General features: G+C 36.7%; 1 protein-coding gene across 3 annotated transcripts; it reads right to left on the bottom strand.

The window, feature by feature from the left end:
• Positions 1–314: 314 nt before the first annotated feature.
• tbc1d16 (TBC1 domain family, member 16) lies at positions 315–19914 on the bottom strand. Of its 3 annotated transcripts, none has more exons than XM_052552789.1 (12): positions 19747–19914; positions 15688–15894; positions 15071–15482; positions 9027–9215; positions 8370–8517; positions 7403–7567; positions 7062–7210; positions 3935–4069; positions 2799–2985; positions 2521–2700; positions 1394–1540; positions 315–1139 (listed from the first exon to the last, which is right to left on the bottom strand). In XM_052552789.1, the coding sequence occupies exons 2-12, from the start codon at positions 15860–15862 to the stop codon at positions 873–875; spliced, it is 2154 nt and encodes a 717-aa protein (XP_052408749.1). In that variant the 5' UTR covers positions 15863–15894; positions 19747–19914; the 3' UTR covers positions 315–872. The 3 variants fall into 3 exon arrangements, with proteins under 3 accessions (XP_052408749.1, XP_052408750.1, XP_052408751.1); XM_052552790.1 differs by having other exon boundaries at positions 19519–19908; XM_052552791.1 differs by having other exon boundaries at positions 15688–15961; positions 19747–19908.
• Between the last annotated feature and the right edge of the window lie 103 nt (positions 19915–20017).

Below are 20017 nucleotides of genomic sequence, written 5' to 3'. Positions count from 1 at the left end.
GAGAGCGCGCGCCATCGTCAGATAAACTAATTAAAGTCAAACTCCCCCTTGGGTTTTTTAGATTTAAGCTCATTCTGTTCTGGAGAAGAAGATTAAGAACTTCTGCTATAGCTGCGGGTTTACCACATCAACACGGACGCAATATTGCACAACAAAAACACAAAAATGCTAATAGCTTTTACCTGATTTAACAGGTAGGCCTACATTAATGCTCAGTTGGTATATGTAATAGTTAACATTACGTTATTTTAAAATAATATTACGGTTCAAACTCAATCGCCAGGAGAAAAAAAAAGTAGCTTAGACATGTCAGATAATAGCATCAATTTTAATTTCACATTGACTTCAAGATCTTCAAGGATTCGACATAAGAGGAAGATCTTCTCCCATCTCTGAATCATAATATTTATTGTGAGGATATGAAAGGCATAGATGATCATAAAACAATGTTCTGATGCCAGAGAGCCAGTGAGAACAGTATCCCACTTCCTTTTGGCTGATTGTTTGATGAGAACTGCACAAAAAAGAAACGAAAAATGCAGTAAAACACAAACAAACAGAAAAAAAACAACCTTCGACTGTGGTAACAAAACAAACAAACAGTAACACATGCATACATTGTCGATATATATATATATAAAAAAAATAAAGCCAAAAATATTCAGAGATGTCAGTTTTCAAGATGTGACTTCATGAAAAATGATTGTTTGTGATCATTTTACTTGTGAATTACTGATGAAACACAAGTTCCTCAACCTCTAAATTGGTACCCTTCATGCACGAGGCAGTGATTCATTCCAGACGCTCAAGTATAACACAACGGCTCAGAGGCTAAGCCTTATGGGTAAGGGGCTTCCTGAGGTGTGCTGGAGTCAGGAGTGCTTGTGGAAAGTGAAAATGTCTCGTGTCTTGAAGCCCCTCTTGCCCTCGCTGGGCTGGTTGGGGCTGGGTAGAGGTGGGCTCTCGGGGGTGGCGGTGCCTCCATAGGGGCAGCTCTGAGAGTCGGGATGCTCTCCGGAACATTCTATGGCCGGGATGTAACGGCTGTCCCACATTCCTGGCCCGCACAGTTTACACAGGTCGTGCAAGCTGCAGGGGATTCTGGGAAGAAGGCGGAACTGATAGAGCAGGCTCCGAGCCTAGGATTAGAGACAAAGAGAGAGAAAGAAAGATGGACTCAGAACAGCTTGTTTGTACCACAATCTCTAATCTTGAGAAATATTTCTCCAGAGATGACAGCATGTTTGGCATGCTAACTTTTGTTGCTGTAAGAAAACTATGTTTTGTATGCAGCGCTAGAGAGGCGCATCACTTCTGGATGACACAAAGACACAACATACATAACCATGAGGAGCTCTGTCAGCAGTGTGTGTGTGTGTGTGTGTGTTCATACCTTCCTCAGCACCAGCTCTCCATTCATGTGCATGGAGAGGTTACTAAAGTGCAGCAGCATTTGATCTGTAGCGAGCTGCTGCTCTGTGACATCATCGCCGTACAGCACGATGATGGCGACACACAGGAAAAGGTGGAAGTAGTCCGTCTGTCACAGAACATGCACAGAAAACATATAACTGCATCCTTGAAAACACACTGAGCCAAAACAGCCAATGAAATGACAGATTCTATAAGCTAGACCAATCGTGAAGGCCAAATTAATGCATATAGAGCCAATTAAAAAGCAGTAAATGTTGATATGCAAATGAGGGGGGCAACAAAGAGACAAACCACTTTGCTCCCCGAGATCACCTCGTTATTACCATGCCAATGTATGCAAATGGATTCCGTGGAAACCTGAATAATTAGCATCTCATCTTCATTAGACACTCTGCCGATCCTTAAAGTGATACAGACACCCATTCGTTTATCCAAACGGGGAAAAATTTGCATCAATACAGCGAAAGGGCATTTAAAGAACAACTTCGTAACTTCAGAGATTTCTACATCATGCATCGGTTTGAACTTTCACCCAAAATCTCCTTGAATTCTTTGAGTAAGAACACTTAATACATTAAAAAAAAAGAAAATTGAGGAAGTCAAAAAGAGAAATAAACTTCTGCAGTCGTACACAAGGAGAAACCAGCATTAACACAACACAAAAAACACAACATTTAACCTATGAAGACTTTTCAAAAATATCTCTACTTATGAATGCAATTTTTAATGTTCTGTACTGAATCAGTGTGTGTGCGCAAATGAATGACTAAATAAATGAATATTGATAAACACTGAAAACAGAAGCCAGAATATTTTTCAAGAACATTTACAAATTGAGTCAACAGCTTACCCTGAGAAAACAATTACCTAACACTTACAGATCAGGATAAATGTCAGTACTAATATTGGTACAAAACATCCCAATAAGTATATATATATTTTACGTACAAAGCCTTTTATGGCAACCGTATTAGTATATGGTGCACTGTAACTAATACCAGAGTCATATTTGGTGAACAAATACCTCACGCAGAACCTGCTATCAAGTTCATTCAGACATAATGTAGCCCAGTGAGTGTGTTGTACCTGATAGTGTGCCCAGCAGGCCTCCCACATGCGCAGGGCTTCAGCATCAGGGAACTCACGCTTGAAACACAGAAGAACCCAGCGGTGGCAAAACAGCAGCTGAAGGCCGTCCTCACCCAGCCGGGTCAGATGCTGGTGGAAGCGAGGCAGCATCAGCCGCAGGAGCTCACGCAGGTACATCTGGACACACACACACACACACACACACGTGCACAGAACTATAGCAAATAACACGCTGAATATTAACAACAACAACAACATTTCATTCACACCCTCACCAGCTGCCTCTCCATATCCTCGTCTCTAGGAGAGCTGATGAAGATGGTGTGCTCCATGAGCCCCACGAAGCACCAGAACGTGTCGCTCTCGTCCTGGATCTCGGTCAGAAGAGGAGCCACCAGGTCGGACATGCCCTGACAGTAGCCCATGTCTGGGTTAAACACCGCGTAGTTCAGCAGGATACGCCTGGGAGACAAGTGGACAACTGTAACTTTGGGAAACCTTAAAAATAATTAATTGTGTAAAAAAAAAAAAAACTACCACTGGCTTTTTGCAGAATGAATTAATATTTTGTATTATTAATGGAATGGCACAGATTTATATCACAATACACTGAAATAGCCACAACCAAAGGAGAAAATACTCATCTAAAACCAGTGGCCTTTTTGAATAAACTTTTGAATAAACTTAAAAATGTATGAATGTCAGTTCAATTAGATAATAATAATAATAATAATAATAATAATAATAATAAAAAATAAATAAAAATAATAATAATAATAATAGTAATAATAATAATAATAAGGAACTCCCAAGGACTCTTTTTGAGTCCCAGATGATAAACAAGAGAATCTCAAGATAAATTAATGAATACAATTAAATAATAATAAGTACTGTTACGTTTAATTAAAAGTAATATTTACAATAATATACTATCATATATTATAATATAATGGACATTTTAATTCTGACTTAGCAGCTTACATGTTTTAAAATTCTTCTCAGATAATAATAATAATAAGAAGAAGAAGAATTAATTTAATATTAGTAAAATAAATTATTATTATTATTAATAATTACGATCATAAAATTCAAATAATAATAAAAAAATTACAACAAAAATATAATGACATTTTAAAAATGACAGCAGCTTACATTTTTTATTTTCAAATAAAAAAACAATAATAATTCAATATTATTATAAAGAAAAATATTATTAAAAGTATACATTTAAATAATTGTATTTATTTCATAATTATTAAGTCATATAATATCATAAACATTTTAAGTATGATGTGGCAGCTTCAGCTTTGTAAAATCCTATCAAAACGGTGTTTTCAAATGCAAGCAGATATATTTGTATGGGAAGAGTGAGATGTTTCTGGTCGAGTGTCAGTGATTCAGTTTCTCTAACCTCATGATTTCTACATTGGGGTTGTTCTCTCCTCTAAAGAACATGTTGCTTCGATCAGTTCTGACAACATCTTTATCAACAGTGAACTGCACCTTCCTCCAGAAGTCACTGTGCTCCTCTGGACTCATGGACAACCTGACGAGGGACATAAAGAGAAGCGGAAAAGATCAAAACAAGATGCACATAACAGAAATGAAAAATATATATATACAATAACATTAAATAAAAAATACGAATGCAAAAAAAGAAAAAGGAAGAAAACAACCAAATGAAAAAACAAGGCAGTCCCATTCCCATCCTGAAGCATGGCAGTGCCTCTGGCTGTAGACGTCCTCATAACAAGCAGGTGGGATTTCATTAACACTGTTTGTTTTGCTGGAATTGATGCCAGACCTGATGCAACCTCATGTAAGTGTTTCGAGACCTGTGTTTATGTGAACTACTCCCTCTCTGGCCTCTCGAGGTTCAGAGCCCTCACTGCTCAGCAACATCCTTCACACACACACACACACACAATTAACCTATTCATTACTAAAACACCAACAAAATCATCATTGCAAGAGATGAAGAGTGTTGACATTATGGCCATAAAATACACTCATTCATTCACTCACTGTAAACACTGAAATACTGCTCATACTTTTATAGCAAGTATACATTTTTACTACATAATATATATATATATATATATATATATATATATATATATATATATATATATATATATATATATATATATATATATATATGGTAGAAAACTTATACGATTTAGATTTTTCACTTATAGTTGTATTACATAAATCATAATAATTCTAATTACAATATATATATGATAATGTATATTCAAATAATTTAAAAAAATAGATATTATTTGATATTTTATTTTCTGTAATGTGGTAAAATTCAGGTCTGTTCACACACACACACACACACACACACACACCATGTAGGTTATTATTAAAATAACAAATATAATCGCTGCAAGATAATAAGTCTTGCCATTACTGTAATAAAATGCATTGAAATACTGTACTTATTTCTATTATACATATTTTTCCCCAAAGTTTTCCATGTAAACATTTTTAAATGTTTAATTTTTTTTACAATATTATTAACAACAATTGTTAAGAATAACAATAATAATTTTATGGACATCTGTATCAATATGAGGTTGTTTTGTGTCAATTTTATGATTGCCTAATAGCTAACAGAATACATTTCATTTTATTTTAATTAGTCATTCACTGACTATTTTTTTTCTTTATTTTTTGTTTAAAAAAAATAGAGTCTTTAAAAACAATAATACGTTTTAAAAGCGCGGCAGTATGTGCACTACATTGGGATTAGAAATAAAGCAGGAAAATATGCTCAAATCTGAAACACAAGCAGTAGGCTTCATAAGTGCTCTATCAATGGCTTGACAAGGATTTAATTGATTAAGTGAATTATTCTCTGACACTCATTAAGACGCAGAGCGCATATATATATATATATATATATATATCTGCACACATTTATTGATTGATTATGGCTCGGCTGTTAGAAAATCCTTCAGAGACTCACAGTGAGAAAAAAGACAGTACAGCCACGCAAGTTATAATCATTTTAATCAAATAGCAATGCAATAATATAGTTCCACCAATAGAGAAGAAAAAAATGGACTTTCGTTGCCAAAACACATTTGAACAATTCTGGTTGTTGCAATCATGAAACTGACTATTTACAGTCAAAAAGTGCTCAGCCAGACCTTTTTAATACTGAGGCAGAGATATGAGTGAAAACAACATTAAGCGGTTAAAGTGGTTAAAGGTGTATTTAGCCGCTGCTACATTGATTTCATGTAATGATCCCGAGTCTCTGAGTGATTCACCAACCACAAACCCAAACACCATCTAGCTAACTAGAAAAGCTGGAGGATAAGCTAGCCAGATGTTTCACAACAGCTCCGTTTCCATAACAAATCTCCAGTTTCAGACTCCAGAAATATCACATTTAGTAAACAACGGGTTATGCCAACCAGCCAATTCGAACAAAAGTGAGCAATCTAACAACTGGGTGTAGCTTGGTGCTTTTATCCTGACATCAACAGAAGTGAGAGAGCTAGCAATGACAAGTCGCAGCTCTCTTAACTAGCAGTAACAACGGTAACATCAGTGAAACGCACATTAATACGGTTATTTATTTATTTTTGTATTGGTTTTGAACAGACAGCGGTTCAGTTAAATGTTAATAGGTTTCATTATACTTTTACAGTTTTATTATTTAAAAAATAGAATAAAATCATTTTAATTTATACATGCCTTTGATGATATGCAAAACTATACGTTAAAATCACCAATATGTGATCAATTCTTGAGTATACTGGAATTTAAATTCAACCACGTTTCAAACAATTTACAACACGTGTTATTAACTTATAAATAATCTTTTAACTGTTAAATTATGAAAGCTTGTTTTGCACCCAACAAATAATGCAGCAAATATTTATATGTATTTTTTATAACATGTGCAAAATAAAGTGCATTTAATGGATTAATATGCATTTTTGGAACTGGTTGATCATAGGGCCTAATTGATCTGAGCTTATGCACCACAGTTTTTGAGTGAAAAAACATTATTTTTGGATAATTATGGTAATGTTCACTCAAAAACTGAAGTGCATAAGCTCAGATCACTTATGAGCAATCAGAGTAAAAAAAAAGAAAAGAAAATAGAAAATAAAATAAATACAAAACCTGTGCTAACTGAAAGAAAAGTTTACAAAAAATATAATTGCATAGACTATAAATATTATTGCCTTGTTAAATTTTTTATATATATATATATTTTTTTTTTATACCCAGTGTGAGGTAAATTCTGAAAGTTTTAGGCCAATGTGATTACATTTTTGGGAAAAGAAAACCCTTCTTTGTCAAAATGACTGGAACATTGAAAGTTCTAATTGAAATAATTGCAAAAGGCGACAACTATGACTAAAGCAAGACAAATTCAAAATGCGTAACACTGGTTTTTATCTTTTTATTGGCAGAATATTAAAAAGTAACAGGGAAAGCATGACAGACTGCTATGGTTGAAGGAAAATGGGTTTGGAACTGGCTTCTAGATCCGCACTAGTCTCTCCACTAACCTCCTCTGCTGGATCTCCTGGTACTCCACACGTTTCTGCAGTCTCCAGGCTTCCCGCTCCTCAGACGTGGAGTCGTAGCTGTAGTAGTGCAGCAGGAAGGGCCACACCTCACCACGGATGGATGGGTCAACGCCCCCGAAAAAGATCGCCTGAGAGAACAAAGACATTAGGTCAGCTCTCAGAAAAAAATCACATCATAACAAAACCTCTATGACATTGATGCACATTTCAGACAAATATTGCTACAACAACCCATTATGCCATTCAAATATGATGCACTGAAAAGACTTCGACAAGTAATGCTGATTCTTATTTGATTGACAGCTGTCAGTCAGGCTGACCTTCCTGAGCTTGTACTCCTCCAGCACCTGCCCGTTGTTATTGAGATGCCGGAGCCAAGAGCTGACGTCCAGCCGCCGATACAGACGCTCCTCTGGGTGCATCTCAGCAGACGGTAACGTGGGTCTACGGATAGAAAACTGCATACATGACTTCTCATCCGACACCTGGAGCGGGAAGAGGGTGATACAGGACAGGAAAACACTGCATGAACAAGATGTGTATTTTAAAGACAACCAGTTCGAAGGGAGCATAATCAATTAATTCATATTTGCCAAAAACCAACAGTACCAGCAATTAACTATCGGTGCCGATTAATCGGCAAAACGATACATCGGTTGACCCCTACTTTTATCTCAAAATTGCGAGTTGATCTTTTTTTTTTTCAGAATTGAGATATAAACTTGAAAGTGCAAGTTTTAAAGTCAGAATTCTAAGAAATAAAGTTGAAATTCTGACTTTTTATTATATCGCACAATAGTTTTTTTTTTCTTCTCAGAATTGCAACAATTATTTCTTAGAATTGCAACTTCATCTTGCAATTTTTTCCTCAAAATTGCGACTTTATTGCAATTTTTTATTAATTTATTTATCGTGAGTTATAAAAGTCAGAATTGGGAGATATAAACTCGCAATTCTGAGAATATATCAGTCTCCATTCCCTCAGAATTAGACTTTATAACTCGCAATTATGAGGTTATTTCACACAATTCTGAGAAAAAAAGTCAAACTCAATTACCTATTTTTATTCAGTAATGGAGAAAATAAAAAAATTCAAATTCCAAATTGTGATAATATTTCCCAATATTACTGTCTATACTGTATTTTAAGCAAATGAGCATAAGAGACTTCTTTCAAAAACATTAAAAAAAATTTTACAGACCTCAAACTTTTGAGCATTATTGTGTAAGTGTGTGTGCCTTGCATATAAATGTGCTAAACTGATGAATGGTGCTAGACTCTCCAGACCTGGTCTTTGAGCTGCGTCTCCCTGCAGCATTTCCACTGCTGAAACACCTCGGCCAGTTTATCCAGCCCCGCGTGGTGGAAGTGAAGGATCTTGTACTGGCTCTCTCTGCTGGCGATGACCAGCTGGCCACAGGTGCAGGCCTCGTCGCTAGAACACACACATGAAACACAACACACATTCACAGGTCTGGTTTGAACACAAGAACACATCCTGGAGATCAAGGGGAAAATGAAGGAAAAAAAATCAGGACGTGAGCTAGTTATGATGATTTCTCTATTGTTTGCACTGACTTTTTCTCAGTAATGCTATTTGTTATATTGTATTTCCTCTTCATAAAAGGACTATTAATGCACATTTTCCAGAAACATTCAATTTTTATTCACACACACAGAAATATTTTAATATCTTGAACAAAATCAGCCTGAGGTTAAGGAATAATCATTAATATCTTGCAGCTATGGCTATAACTAAATTTCCTAAGATGAGAGCAGTAATGTAATATAAGGAGGTGAATTAAATATATGAGGTGTTTCATAAGACGGAGTCTTATGAAAAAGATTCAGCACAACATATTAAAAACAACTGCAAGAAAAAAAACTAATCTAAATGAATGGATATTGAAATAAACTCTGGACTCTTCTAGGATCCCGTCTGACCTGAAGAAGAGACGCAGTGACCTCATGTGACCCAGGTCAACTCTGAACACCCCACATAGATGCTCTAATGCCATGACTTTATGCTGCTCCTCCCAACGATATCCCTGTGATTGGCTGCTTTCATAGGGGGCGTGGCTGTCCAGACTGGAGGCGGAGCTTGCAGAGTGAGCCATGGGTTCATCGCACTCCCTGAAATGAATGGTATCGCTATTAATATTGATGTAATAAAAAGCAGATCAAATACTAAAATTGTGATAGATTAAAAATGCTTGAGAACCTTCTTTTTATTTTTCTATTTTCTGTAAAGCTGCTATGGAACAATGTGTATTCAGTTTGGTTCATATTCATTTGTATAGACAATGACAATTTATTTATATAGCACAATTAACTACAACTTCCGTCGACCAATGTGCTTTCCATTAGGTCATTAAAAACAGAGAAAAACACACAATGAACAAACAAACAAACAAACAAAAATATATATATAAAATTGTACAGATATCTCATCAGCCAAATATAAGTATAGCACTTTCCACGATAAATATTGTCTCAAAGCAGCTTTACAGAAAATGAATGTTTCTACATTAGAGTTAGGAGAGATCTGTTATCAGAGGTGACTGCACATATGGCAGAAATGTACAGTTTATACAAATCATGCAGTTAGTAATGCAGGAACAGTGGACATATTAAAGCAATGATTACGCAATGATTACAAAAAGGAAATTTGGCAGTGCACTGTAAAAAGTGCTATGTAAACAAATTGAACTGAAATTTAAGATGGAATCCACAATTATCTCATTATATTTGCAATTACATTTGGTGTCTATAATGCAGAAAAAAAATGTCATTTGCAACCCACCTAACTCTTGTAATGCAATGCATTCATGAATAAAACTGGATATTAAATGAAAAGGAATTGGGGATTGATTGGACTGTGAAATTACAAAACAAAGCCTAAATGGCTAATGGACTATTGGTTAACATAGTTATTAAAATATTACCCCAAAAGTCATTTCAGATGATAAGAGAAAAACCCTTTTTCTTTAAAATAACACTGAATAATTAGACCAGAAATGTGTATTAAATATACATATATTTATAATTTCAAATCGTCTTTAAGAGACTACAAGAATGGAATAATAATAATAATATTATTATATATATAGATAGATATATATATATATATATATATCTATCTATCTATCTATCTATCTATCTATCTATAGAGAGAGAGAGATAATATTCTGTCACGCTTTATATTACGGTCCAATTATCAACTTATAACTTAGTTATAGTGAGTTAATAGTGAGAATACTGGTTAATAACTAGTTAAAAGTGAGAATTGGTCCCTATACTGAAGGTGTTAACACATTTTCTACAAATAAAATTTAAAGTTAATGTAAAAATACAACTCAAAGCCAAATTAACTGAAGTTAATTACCTGTTATCTAACTGAAGCCCTTTATAAGCTCTACATGACAGCTTAATTCAGCTGCTCTCTCTACTGTAAACCTGCACATCAATTCATTCGTTCTGCCCTGTGTCTTTAGTGTGAAACTCAGCGACAGCTGTAGGGATGTATACCACTGGAAGTGAAGAGGAATGAGAGGAATGCTGGGAGGTCATTGTGCTGGCAAGAGCCGAGCAGAGACACAAATCAAGCAGCCTGGCAGCCAATTTCCCCTGACAACCCTCCTCTCTCTCTCTCTCTCCCGCTGTGAGCGTATCTCCCTGTAACTGTCTCTCGACCTCTCATGTAGCCAGAGCTGTAACCTGAACCGTGGGACCTCTTCTCCTCTCTCACACTCGTCTTTTTCTCTAACAGAGCACGTCTAACAGGCCAAAAGCACCTCCAGACACGTCCCCTGTCACAGATCCACTGTGGGAGCCGAAGGTTTATGGGTCATGTGGTATTTGAGAGGTCTCTTGGAGTCCACACTACAGCAGGATCACACACATGAGGCCATATGGCGGGCTGAGGCCGTGACAGACAGCGCACGGTGCAAAGTTACATCTCATGTTCTTTACAGACCCTTGTTTTCTATTCTGTGAGCCTAACAGTGGCTTTACGAAACAAGAACAATAAGGGGACCAAACTGAACTAACCAACTAGCTAGAAGTTAGTTGGTTCCTCGGTTAGATGTTTGGATGGATAACCACATAGATGTTTATGACGAACTGAACTAAAGTTGGTTGATTCATTAGTTCGACACAGAGGCACAAAGATGTTAATTAGGAACAGGAGAAAGTAAGGTAATTGCACTTAACTAACCAACTAGATGGATAAAGCTGGTTGGTTGAGTCATTGGTTAGTTGGGAAGATAGATAAAAGTAGATGATATTTAAGAACAGAAGAAAATAAAGCAACTAAATGGAACTAACCAACTAGATGCACAAATAGAAGTTAGTTGGTTGAATGGTTAGATCAATAGTTCAATAAATGGATAGCTACATAAATGTAGCAACAGGAGAAACATGAGGAAATGGTCAACTAAATTAAATAAACCAAATGGATGGATGGAAATTAGTTGGTTGATTGGTTAATTAGTTGGATAGATTGATGAATAACTACATAGATGTTTGCTAGAAGAGAAAGTATAAAATAAGGTGACTAAACTCAACTAACCAACTATGGACAGAGACGTTAGTTGGTTGAGTGGTTAGATGGGTAGCCACACAGAGATGTTTGTCAGGAACAGGAAAAATTATGTTAACTGAACTAACCATCTAGATGGATGAAGTTAAGTGGGTGATTGGTTTGTTAAATGGACAGGCACAGATACATTAGTTAGGAACAGGATAAACAGTAGAAAGTACGGTACACGGTACAACTAGTTAACAACAAATAAGGTAACTAAACTGAACTTACAAACTAGATGGATGGGTAGAAATTAGTTGGTTGAATGGTTATATTTCAGTTGACAGATTAACATTAGTGTTAGTTAGGAACAGGAGAAACACCTGTAAATAAGGTAACTAAACTGAACCAACCAAACAGATAGACAGAATTTAGTTGGTTTATTGGTTAATTAGCTGGATAGATGGATGAAGAGCCACATAGATGTTTGCTAGGAACATGAGAAAAAAAAGATAAAGTAAGGAAACTAAATTGAACTAACCAGATGGATTGATAGTGGACTGATAGTTAGTTGGCTGATTAACTAGTTGAACAAATGGATGGATAGTCACAAAGATGTTAGTTAGGAACAGGAAAAGTTAAGATAACTAAACTGAACTAAATAAATAGATTTAGAAAGTTAATTGGTAGTTTAGTTAGATGGACAGATGGATAAACAGCCACATAGATGTTAGTAAGGAACAAGAGGAATGGGGGAAATAAGAGGACTAAACTGAACGAAGCAAACAGATGGACAGACACAAGTTGGATAATCACATAAATGTTAGTTAGGAACGGAAGAAACATGAGGAAATAAATTAAACTGAACCAACCAAATGGATAGATAGAAATGAGTTGGTTTAATAGTTTGGTATTTGTAAAGATGGATATATATGTATAACCACATCAGTGTTAATTAGGAACAGGTTAAATAATAGAAAATACATGTAAATAAACTGATGGACAGATAGAAGATAGTTGGATGAATGATTAGATAGCGAAATAAATGTTAGTTAGGAACATGAGAAAATAAGATAACTAAACTGAACTAACTATACGTACAGAAGTCCGTTGGTTGATTGTTTAGTTAGATGGACTGATGGATAGCCTCACTGAGGTTAGTTAGGGACAGGAGAACAATGACAAAACAATTCAGACAGACAGATAGATAGTTAGATTCAACTAATGACATTTCTGTGTGCCCGCCCGGCCTCCATCTATCGGTGTTATTAGTGGTAGCTCTGAGAGTTTGTACTAGTATGAGTTGAGGGAAGTTTTTCCAGGGACTGAACTCCCGCTGGAACAGACACTATCTCTCAGGGCCTGTTTATTACATCACACCGAAACAAATGCCCCAGAGCCAGAGCTGTCAAACACGGTTAACACATTACTATTACATCATCCTCAAGCAAAACATGACCTCAATGGGACGGGATCTACAGTCTTTTCCACCTCTGCCACCCACAAGGTCTGCTTTCACCTCCAGCTTGGTATTTTTGTAAACTCTATTGTAAAGTCTATTCACTCTAATGAAATGCAGACACGGACACAGTCATAACAGAGAACATTTACATATTTCATATAATAATAAAAATAATGATTCTAAAAAAGACACAGGGTGGAAATAGTCGTTAGAAACAACAAACTAAAGCTACAAAGGTTAAAAATGTACTAAACCACACATTGAGCCAAACCACGACAAGGGAGTAAAAAAAAAACGACATGAAACAGGGGAAGAAAACATCTATTAGGGAAAAGCACATGTGTGAGAAAGCAAAGGAAGAAAACTTAACAGGCCGAATAAAGGAGAAGTCAAACATAAACACTAAAGGACTCAAAGAGGAAGTGGAAGTCTGAAAATAAATGGCAAAAAAGCAGGCCAAAGAGAGCCTTCTCCACCCAAAGGAACCGTTCATCACACACCCAAGTCAAACACAAACCACTGATATTCATGATCCGATGGGCAGCTCAGGACATATAACAAAGGGAGGAAATCAAGCTGAAAGAGGGAATGCTAGCTGAAGCAGCTGGGGGAGTGAATCTGGAGAAGTTGACCGACTGAGACACTCGCTGCCAGCCTGCTGAGAGCTGCACTTTCTCGCTCTTTCTATCTCACGCGTATCGCCCTGTGTCTCCACCTTGTGTCCACAGTGGAGCATTACAAATATCACATTCACAGTGACCACATTTCACCTACACGAATATATTTGTTTACAAGTATACGAAATGAAAATACTTTTGGTAACCAAACAGTTTGCGGGTAGTGTTAGATAGTGTTTGGTTACCAACATTCTTCAAAACATCTCTTGTGTTCTGCAGAACAAAAAAACACGTATGATGACAGTTTTTGGGTGAATCCTTTATCCCTTTATCTAAGGTGAATAGATGCTCAAATAAATAAATAGGTGTGCAAATATAAATATATATATATTGTTTCACATTGCATGTTATTTTAAAATGGGATGCAGTGTATAATACTGTGTAGTATGCAGTAGTCATGTTGGTATAACATTACAAACATTGGTTGTGAAAAACTGTTGTTGGTGAAAGCGTTCTATCGTTACATCTGTGCTAACACTTATGAGAGATGGTCTGTGATCCCAGGATGCTGTAGAGGTTCAGAACAGGAACACATGATGCTGTGTAATAAGGCATGCTGAGCTGATCTATGAATTATGAATAAGCTCGGAGCAGCTCCTCTTACTACACACAGACCTGCAGCAGCACAGCATGTACATGACAGACGCATGCTAACATTAAAAGATCACATAGTCTAGAGAGACGATACGAAGCAGCACAGCTATTTTCAATACTGATAATAATCAGAAATGTTTCTTGAGCAGCAAATCAGCACATCAGAGTGATTTCTGAAGATCATGTGACACTAAAGACTGGAGTAATGATGCTGGAAATTCAGCTGCGCATCACAGGAATACATTATATTTTAAAATGAATTCAAATTGAAAACAGTTAGTTTAAATTGTAAAAATGTCACAATATTACACTTTTACTGTATTCTTGATCAAATAAATGCAGCCTTGGTGAGACTTCTTTCAAAAATACTTAAAAAAAAATCTTACTAACTTTAAACTTTTAAACGCTAGTGTATGCAGAAACTATTTTAATTAACGTTTTTTTTTCTTTTCTTTTCTATATATATATATATATATATATATATATATATATATATATATAAAATGTAATGTAATTATGAATCTGTCAATTGAGAATGAACAGCTATAAAAAGTAGCTTATTAATCCATTTGTACGTTTATAAATCCATTTGTCACACCGCAGGACATTTATTATGAACCAGTGAAGACCCCCCAAAAAAGTAATGTAAGCTAAAAACTAATTAAAAACAAGGACAAATGGATACATTTAAGTTCCCTGGCACATTTGTGTGAGGTGTGTGTGTTCCTCTCACCTGCTCTCATTATCCAGGAAGACGGAGCTGCTGCTCTCGCCCAGAGCCTCGCTGACCGGCGACAGGCAGAATGGCGAGGAGAAGGTGTCCGAGTCCGAGCCGAGGGTGCTGTCCCGACTCACCTCGTCCGCAGAGAGCTCGCACGAGCCTTCATCGCCCTCTTCCAAAAGCTGCTGGTTCTGCTGGGCTGGCTCAGGCGCCTCCTCATCCTCCTCTTCCTCGGGGGCGGGCGGCGGGCGAGAGTGGCTCCGGTGGGCTCGGCGGCGCGGGTTGCGGCGGACGGGTGAGCTTTCGGGCGTGATGTAACGGAGGGCCTCCTCGTCCTGCCGCTGGATGCGAGAGTTGGGCACCCAGGTGAGGATGAGGGTGGAGCCGAGGGTCTCGTCTTTCTCCAGGTGCACACAGAGGTAACCTGAAGGAGGACACAGTCAGAAAAACTCAAAATGGGTTTTATATATGTTTTTATATATATATATATATATATATATATATATATGTTTGAAGTACACAAAATATTAATACAATTGCAAAAATAGACCATGAATGTACATCTAATATCTGAAATAACACTAACAAACCATTAAGTCATTACATTTCAGTTGATGGCTGTGTTGTACCTGGGTGATGCTCAGGCAGTCCGGGCACAGGCTCGGCCGGGTGAACACACACGTTGTTCTTGGAGAAGATGATCTCTCCATCCAGCACTGTCCTCGATCCTCCCGTGCCCACGTTAAAGGTCAAAAGGTCAGAGGCTTTGGAGGATGCACGTCGCAGGAGTCGACCGAATGACATCTCCTCCAGTGACCGCTCACTGCTCCCATCCTCTGAGACAGAAACAACAAGACAACCTCCAATCAGCCGGCTTCTTCCTTTTCTAAAATACCAGATCACCTGCCAAACAATAAATATTATACAAATCAGAATATCATAAGCTGCATCTCATTTCGGAGGCTCATTTGTCAACCACATTGAGGCGGTTTCATTTAAGAAAAGCAACTGTGATAAAACGACCTAATTGATCTAATCATGACAACATAGGAGTTATATATAAAGTCCCAGTCAATCCATGTCACCTTCTTGAAACTAACAGCATGGTAATTTGTGACTAAAGCCACACACAGACACACCTTAAAACAAACAAGACACACACAAATGTGCCAACTCACTCACTGGAGGAACCCAAAGCTGCAGCAACAGACGGAAGATTCAGCGCGCCAAATGGTAGAAGAAGAAAAAACACCACATTTATAAAACACTTTATTTTCTCTTTATAGCTGCCAGAGTCTCAATAATGTTTAAATGCTAACAAGCCAGTCGATAAAAGTGTGTGAAACTTAACATTTCATCTAAAACTACTTTTGACACAATTGTCTAATTCTACATTAATTTCTTTTGACCTCATAAGTTGTGCTATTACTACTCCATGTTGTATTATTTTTGAAAAGCCCTATAGTAAATTCTAAGCTTTCAACTTCAGTGTGCCACTCGTCTTGCTCTGTTTGTGCTACAGACATGCAGGATTCCTCAAATTATTTTCTAAAAGCCAGAACACACAACACTTTGATCTGAACAGTTTTTCAAACACTAGTCATTATGCACTTGTCAAATTTGTAAATGTTTACAAATGAAAAACAGCATCATACACTAAACTGAGAAGACCGAGCAAATCTTAATAGAAGATAAATATAGAATAAAGAATGAAAACAGTTCAGAGTCTGAAGCTAAAACAAATCGGAGGCTGTGACTGTCAAACGATTAATTGTGATTAATCGCATCCACAATTCAAGTTTTTGTTTACATAATATATGTATGTGTACTGTGTGTATATATTACGTATATATAAATACACACACGTGCACGTACATATTTAAGAAAATGTGTTACGTTTATATATTAAATATATTTATATGAATATAAATGTTTACATGCAATTTTTTTCAAAATATATACTGTATGTGTGTGTATATAATACTATATATATGCAGTACACACATATATTCTGTAAACAAAATCTTTTGTTTTGGATGTGATTAATCGTGATAATTCGTTTGACAGCACTAGACTATCATGCACTATACGTGAATCATGATTTTATATAAAATCGGTCAGACCAAATCTGCTGACTGGCTCTGACTTTCGGTATCCAGTGTCAACAACAACAAATGTAAATTGGGGCAAAGATTTGAGTAAAAGTCATGCAGAGTATATTCCAGCTTTAAGTGAGTTACTTGAGCCAGTAAGCAGCTAAACAGAAACCCTATCAGCCTAGCAATGTCATTAAAATCTGCAGTAAAATACTATACACTTTAGTCATTTCGCAGGACTGTTTAATTGTCCTGCAAATACACTAAAATGTGATTTAAAATGGTTTCAAAATTTTAAAGCATCTAAAACATAAACATTCCCTTAAACACTGGTTTGTCACAGACTAAACATAATGTTTGTGGCTGAAAGGATCAAACAAAAACTACGGTTTTCAAACAATATATATATTTTTCTTGAATTGAAGGCGCCAGTACGCTGCTTCAGATCACTGCAGCCCAATTTAACCCCTTGCTTGTCTTTGAACTGCACTGCATAAACACTGAAAGCCAATTTAAAAGATGTTTCAAAATTCTGAAGCATCTAACACATACACATTCTCTTAGAAATCCATATTTCAACCTAAAAATTGCATATTTGTCAACTACACAAAAACAAATTGCGCAACATTCACAGTCATCCATCACTCGTGACAAGAACTTCCTCAGGACGGATGTTTTGTTTCAATCTTCCTCTTCTGTCTAGTGGGTTTATTTTTTTCCTGTCTTAATTAACGGTACCCAACTCTTCTAGAATGGCATTGCTCATCTTGATGATAAGAGGTCTACTTCCCATTACAAATTAGAGAACATGAATGTTTCTAATTGTGAACAATGTTGCTATTATTATGAACAATAAAATAGTTTTAAGGCTGAAGAGGCTCGTTAAACAACCAGTGAACTTCCAACAAGAAACGAGTCTTGTTAAGACAAATTAACCCAATACTACTGAATTTAAGAGAGGAACAAGTTTGTCCAGTAAAGTCGCCTTACAACTTAGGAGTTCATCTTTCCTTCAGTTTTACAGTGACTATTCAGGTGGATGCATGGCTGCATGTATCATATGGCTGTAATTACAGCGCAAACACGACTCCAGTGAGTAAACATGCCATATCATTGCATTGCACTAGCAGACTCACAGGCCAAATCAGGCAAAAGTGAGTGTGTACTATCAGGAGCAGTGCACTAAGAAGAGAGTGTCAGCAGTAGAAGCATGTGTTGTTTCTTCTCGGAGCTGTCAGCACCGCTGCAATCTCTCGCTCTGGCAGACATCAAGCTCCATACAACAGAACAACAACTACTTCACCTGGAATGCAAACAGAAGATAATCTGGCCTTCAGTTCTTGCTATTCCATCAAACTGCACAATGATATTAGCTCACTCAAAAATAAACATTCCCTCCAAAGATGCACGGCTTTGCCTCTTCTGTGCAACACAAATGGAATTCTGAAGAATGACCAATGTAATGATTTAACTGCACTAGGCAAGAGATGACATGATGCTTCTCTTTTACTAAATTAGCTGATGCATATCAGAAATAGAAGCACATTTGGTTGCATTTTATTCTGACAGTGAGCACCTGTCAGAGACGCTCTAGGCAAATGTGGCTCATCTCTATCTGGGTCTGTCACTCACTGACTATGCATAATTTTTTCTAATTAAACGGAGGCTGAATGGGTCTCTGAAAATAAAAAATTATATAAAAACAATATGTTTGTATATATATAAATTTTAATTAAAGGTGCCAGAAAGCTGATTCGTGTAATGGAAAACAATAATAAATAATGGCGCAGGATTTCCCTACAGTTTTCGCTAGAAATTGTTAAGTTTAATGAACAATTACAAAGAAACAGCAAGTATCACACAGACTTAAACATGAAATTCTACAGTTGAAAGAATGTAAAAAAAAAAAAACCTTACAAAAAAAACAACAACAACTACTATCTTCTAAAAAAACATCTCTTTGGGGCTTACTTTATATTAAATGTCTTTACCATTTCCTAACACTACAATAAATAATTTGCTAGAGTGCACTTATTGTGTAGATACATGTATTTGCACTGCACTTATAATAATAATAAACTGGGACATCTAATTGTGTTACAAAAAATAACATGCGAGACATATTTTAATTTTTGGGGGGGTGAACTATCCCTTTAAGAAGTGTCATAAAATAATTTACTTGGGCAAAATTATATTTATCCCAATGACAAACTTATAAGTCTTTAGCAATAAACTGTGTTGTGTGCATGCCCTAACATAAGCATTACAGCAGGTTAAATTTATATAACGTTAATATAAATATATACATATATATGTATATATAACGTTCAGGCCTGTATCAGCTGTTACATCAGGGTAACTGACCTGTATCAGTGTTGTATTTTCATGGATAACCTCTCTTGTCCCACTTTGAAGGATCACGTATCTCGTGTGTGAGGGTTGATTTCAGACGGAAATCGTGCTGCTGTCCCGTTATATCTGTTATAGAGGGTGCACTGCTGTACCCATATGGGACGCTAACTAAACTCCTTCCAGTAATGACAGCCGAAGGAACACATCTGTGATCGAACAGCACACATGCAGCAGTCTTACCTTCAGCACCAGAAACGAATACAGCCGTCGCTACACGTCCATATCACAAGCGGCGCGTCCGATCCAGGCTACGGTGAATGACGCGCGTGTTTATCGGTGACACTTCACTCCGCACGCCGCCGCTGACGTCACGCCAGACTCGACGCTCCGCCCCATGACATTCCGCTGCTTCCGGAACGACGCTGCGCTTCCTCTGAACGCAACGCTCGACCCGCTTATAATAATCTGTATCTGACGACAGACAACATAAGAGGCACAAGTTTCTGTTGCT

This window comes from Carassius gibelio, chromosome B3 (genome assembly GCF_023724105.1).
Source record: "Carassius gibelio isolate Cgi1373 ecotype wild population from Czech Republic chromosome B3, carGib1.2-hapl.c, whole genome shotgun sequence".
NCBI classification, from domain to species: Eukaryota; Metazoa; Chordata; class Actinopteri; order Cypriniformes; family Cyprinidae; genus Carassius; species Carassius gibelio.
Note: the sequence above shows the minus strand (reverse complement) of the source record. Positions and strands in the feature narration are given on the sequence as shown.

Excerpts from the sequence above, each read along its gene's own strand:
- tbc1d16 (XM_052552789.1), bottom strand. The coding sequence starts at position 15,862 with ATGTCATTCGGTCGACTCCTGCGACGTGCATCCTCCAAAGCCTCTGAC. Across the intron at positions 9,216-15,070 it reads TTCCTGGATAATGAGAGCAG|GGAGTGCGATGAACCCATGG; the intron begins GTGAGAGGAACA and ends CATTCATTTCAG. Across the intron at positions 1,140-1,393 it reads GAGAGCTGGTGCTGAGGAAG|GCTCGGAGCCTGCTCTATCA; the intron begins GTATGAACACAC and ends CTCTAATCCTAG.